The sequence below is a fragment of the Merops nubicus genome, unplaced genomic scaffold (assembly GCF_000691845.1).
Source record: "Merops nubicus isolate BGI_N331 unplaced genomic scaffold, ASM69184v1 scaffold29230, whole genome shotgun sequence".
NCBI classification, from domain to species: Eukaryota; Metazoa; Chordata; class Aves; order Coraciiformes; family Meropidae; genus Merops; species Merops nubicus.
In genome coordinates, this window is record NW_008581424.1 from 5,168 (window position 1) to 9,195 (window position 4,028).

At 56.1% G+C, this 4,028-nt stretch overlaps 1 protein-coding gene across 1 annotated transcript; it reads right to left on the minus strand.

The window, feature by feature from the left end:
* Positions 1 to 489: 489 nt before the first annotated feature.
* On the minus strand, positions 490 to 3,571 carry NGB (neuroglobin; the record flags this gene model as incomplete). The annotated part of the gene is made up of 3 exons (XM_008949951.1): positions 490 to 636; positions 1,760 to 1,879; positions 3,403 to 3,571. Coding segments are annotated over 3 exons (436 nt in total), but the record flags the coding sequence as incomplete, so codon positions are not given.
* Between the last annotated feature and the right edge of the window lie 457 nt (positions 3,572 to 4,028).

A 4,028-nucleotide genomic window follows, 5' to 3' on the forward strand; every position in this document is an offset into this window, starting at 1 on the left:
GTCCCGGCAGGGAGCCGAATCTGCCACTCCCACAGCAGCACCGGAGGAGGGAGCAGTGCCAGACCCGGCAGGTCTTGAGCATGGCAAAGAGGATTTCGGGCAAATACACCTGAGAGGCTCACACTAGCTGTCATCTAACCGGGGGGTGCCAGAAGAGGGCAGATGGGCCAGCACAAAACGGTAGTAGGTACGTGGGTGTTGGTGCTCCAGCTAGCCCGGAGGAGCTCGGGCAGGGCGGTGTACCTGTGCTGGGGCCCGCCCAGGCTCCGCGGCAGAGACTCACCCTGCCAGCCCCCAGAGGCAGAGACGGGGCCGTGTCGAAGCGAGGCAGCACCACGGGGAGAGCCCCAAAGCACACGTGACTGGAGGAGACAGTGGTGGGCTGGTGCACAGAGAAACACAGAGGCAGAGAGAGGCGGAGAGCATCGCATGAGTGTTCCCCCTGCCCAGGAGCGCCGTGTGGTCAGGGGTGGGGATGGCCGGCAGGATCTAGTCCCCTTCCGGGACGGTCTCCCAGCCGCGCCGCATGGCTTCCACCACAGCGCTGTAGAGTCTGCCCCAAGCCTCCCGCACATCTGGGCTGAAGGCAGTGCCAAGGCATTTCTCCAGCATGTACAGCAAGGACTCACCGACGGTCTGCAGACCAAACACGCAGGCGTCAGGCTCAGCACCAGCGGACAACACGTAGCCCCTTCTTTCATTTCACCACCTCTTTGGACTTCTCATCCTCCACCAGCGGAGCCAGGCCACCCTAGCCCTGGCTGCTTAGAAGGGCCCTAGAGCTAGCCCATGCCATCCCCTTTCCCTGCCCTGGGCTGGCCCTCACCCCAAGCCCTGGGTGAGCAGGGAGTGCAAGAAGGGAGCAAGGGCTGACACCACAACATATGTAACGCCAGGGGAGAGGTATGTGTCCATCCTCTGTGGCTCCCAGGTGCAGGTCGCCAGTCCCCTGGCACAGCAGCGGATGTCAGGGGAGTGGGTCAGACCCCAGGCTGGATGCTCAGGCCCTGCCTCTGTGCTTCTCATCCCTCTCCACAGGGCACTGATCCTCAACGAGCTGTTAGCAACCCTATTCAGGAGCATCCACATGCCAGGTGCAGGGCTGGTAGGGGTCCCTACACCAAGCAAAGGGGACCCTGCTCCCTCTGAAGAAGACCAAAGCTAGTGGTATCAGGAGGGAGCCATAGGCTGGTTAGAAACCTTTCCTTCAACCCGCCCTTCCCTGCTGCGTTATTCGCCACCTCTGTCCGTGCTTGGTAACATGAGAGGAGTAAGCAGGATTTAACAAGGAGGATGCTCTGGTCTTATGGCCACAAAGGAAGCAGGGGCTGAGGTGCAGCAATGCTATCCCAGTGCAGACACAGAGGGATGGATGCTCCCTTTCCCAGGCATGGTGAAGTTTGCTCAGAGCACTTGATGCAGTGATCCAGGGCAAATGCTGAGCCTGCAGCCCTGTGCCACAGGAGAGACTGCAGTGCCCCAAGCTGTGTCTCTCTTCAAACAGGGAAAATACCTTTGCTCCCCTCTCTCCTTTCTCCCTGGGCTCACTGGGGGAGGACAGAAAATGAGGTGAGCTCAAGGGTTTCTGCGACTGAGCCAATGTCACTATGCAGGTATCAGCAGCTTGGGGACTGCCCTGAGCCAGCAGCTTCCTCTCCCGCCAGCTGAACCCAGAGGTGGGCGCAGCGGGACGGGGAGAGCCAGGGGCTGCACGCAGGGCACAAACACAGCCACAGTGGCACCAGACAGGATACCTCACCGAGAAAGACTCGACCTTCACACCGACTGCCTGGTGCTTCTTGCCGAGGTTGCAGAGATACTCTTCCAGGCAGGACAAGTTCTCCAGGTGGCTCACAGCAGCATCAATTACCAGCATCACCTGCAGGAGCACAGAGGCAGAGTGGCAAGATGCTGGTGCCCTCCCAGAGAAACAGTCTGATCCCCCTGCTTCACCCTTCTCAGCCCAGCAGATGCCCTTTGAGCTTTCCTTTGCTCTGCTGCGACCTTTGTGTCAGGCCAGCGAGACCTGCTGGCAGCAGCAGACACCACACCCTTCCACGGGACACTGCCAGAGGTCCCACAGCGAGCAGCACTGCTGACCTCCCTGTCTCGGAGGGGGCAAACAGCCCTACAGCAGAGCAGTTAAGCTAAAATCTAATGTTGATGCAGTCATTACGGCTCTTAGGACCCCAGGACAACTGCAGGAGAGCCCTAGAAGTGGCCAGGACTAGAGTTCACAACTAGAAGTTGCCAACATGGTGCAATTGTGAATAAGGCAACTCCAATTCTAAGATCAGCCAAGGTAGTCTGAGGAGATGGGGTGGATAGTACACCCAAGACGCCTGGTCTAGTAAAGCATGTACCACTGTGGCCTCCCCGGAGCATTAAGAGTCAAATGGAAACAGGACAGAGAAGGGTTAATAAGGGATGGAGGGAACAGACACACAAAATTGGAACAAGAGATTAAAGCCAGGGCATGGTTAGCTTGGCAAAGGCAAGAGGTGATAGAATTGTGCTCTATAATTTCAACAGGGAAATTATCTCTAACAAGAGCAAAGAGCTATTTCAGCTCAAGGCAATAACAGAAGTAAAAATGGACTTAACTTTGCCAATAAACAGAGGCTGGAAAATAACAAAAAGCTTGCAGCTACCAGAGGAACACAGCCCTGAAACAGCCTCTTATGAGGAACAGACAGACAAGCAAGGCACCAAACTGGTTTAAAGATGGAACCAGATGGTTTATGAAGGCATCTGCAAGCCAAGGCTCTGCTCTGCCCTGGCATGGTCACTCTTCAGGGCTCAGGAAAGGGTCTCTGCTGCACTGGGCATAACTCTGTCCATGCATGAACTTCTCCAGGTGACATCAGCATTGCTCCTCTCCTTATTTCCAGGGGAGGCGAATGCATATTGCAGCAATCCCCCAGAGGCTATCCAAGAGATGCTGTGGCCCTTCTGGCTCTGCAGCTGCACCAACAGCCCTACCACAGGAGTGGGTCCATGCGAGCCTGGCCTGCTGCCCAGCTCTGTGCCAACTCCTGGTCAGCCTGCAGCCAGGCAGAGGGCTTCAGTCCTTGTCTGGACAGAAGTGAGCTCACTGTGGTGCTTCTACAGTAGAAGCCTCTATGCTTCTACTATAGTACACTCAAAAAAGGCAGCCAAATGAGGGCATGGTAATCAGCATGGTTCTTCTTACCCATCACAACCCACAAGCTCATCCCATCCCCACTGTTGTAGGACACTTCATCTTGGCAACAGCACCTTCTGGTAGCACGAGTAACCCCCTGCAGTCACCATCTCAGGAGGAGACCTCCTATGCACTCCCCAGGCAGACACTCCTCAGTCCCAAGCCATTGCCTTAGGGCTTCCTCCTCCATGGAGGCTCTGCTCAAGCCCCTCTCTCACCTTCCTGATGTGATCCAGGAACTCAGGGGCGGAGAGGCACTCCTGAGGGCTGGCAAACTGCTTACAGTTGTACTGGAAAAGGGGCAGTAGGTCAGGGTCCAAGTCAAACAACCTGCAACAGCAAGAGAGAAACCCCCTTCTTCTCACCTCCTCAGCTTTATTTAGAATCCTGCTCACCCCAGGAACAATCCCATCATTGGCACATCCACAGTCCACCCTCTGTCTCCCTTCCCACCTACTGACCCCTCTCCAGCTGTAAAGTTCTGAAAAGTAGTAGTTTGGGGCAGTCCAGGTTACCTCTAGTCAAGCAGTCTATTCCCCCAGCCCACAATCTCAGCTCTCAGATACCTGTTTATGGCACCTGAGGATCAGTCCCAGCTCGCTGGAGTTCTTCCCAGCCTGGCTCTTCTCCTCAAAGTCTTGGTTGTTATCTCAACTCTTCCCATTCCCACTTTATGACCCACTTGAGCCCCAAAGCTCCCAAATTCGGGGAAGGCTTGCAAACTCCAGGAGCCAGCCTTCCTACTTGGGCAAGGGGAGCATGCACAAGTCAGCTAATGCCCTGCTCTCCGACACCATCTCCAGCTCCCGCTTTTCCCCCTGCCTTTCCTGCCAGTGTACACCAG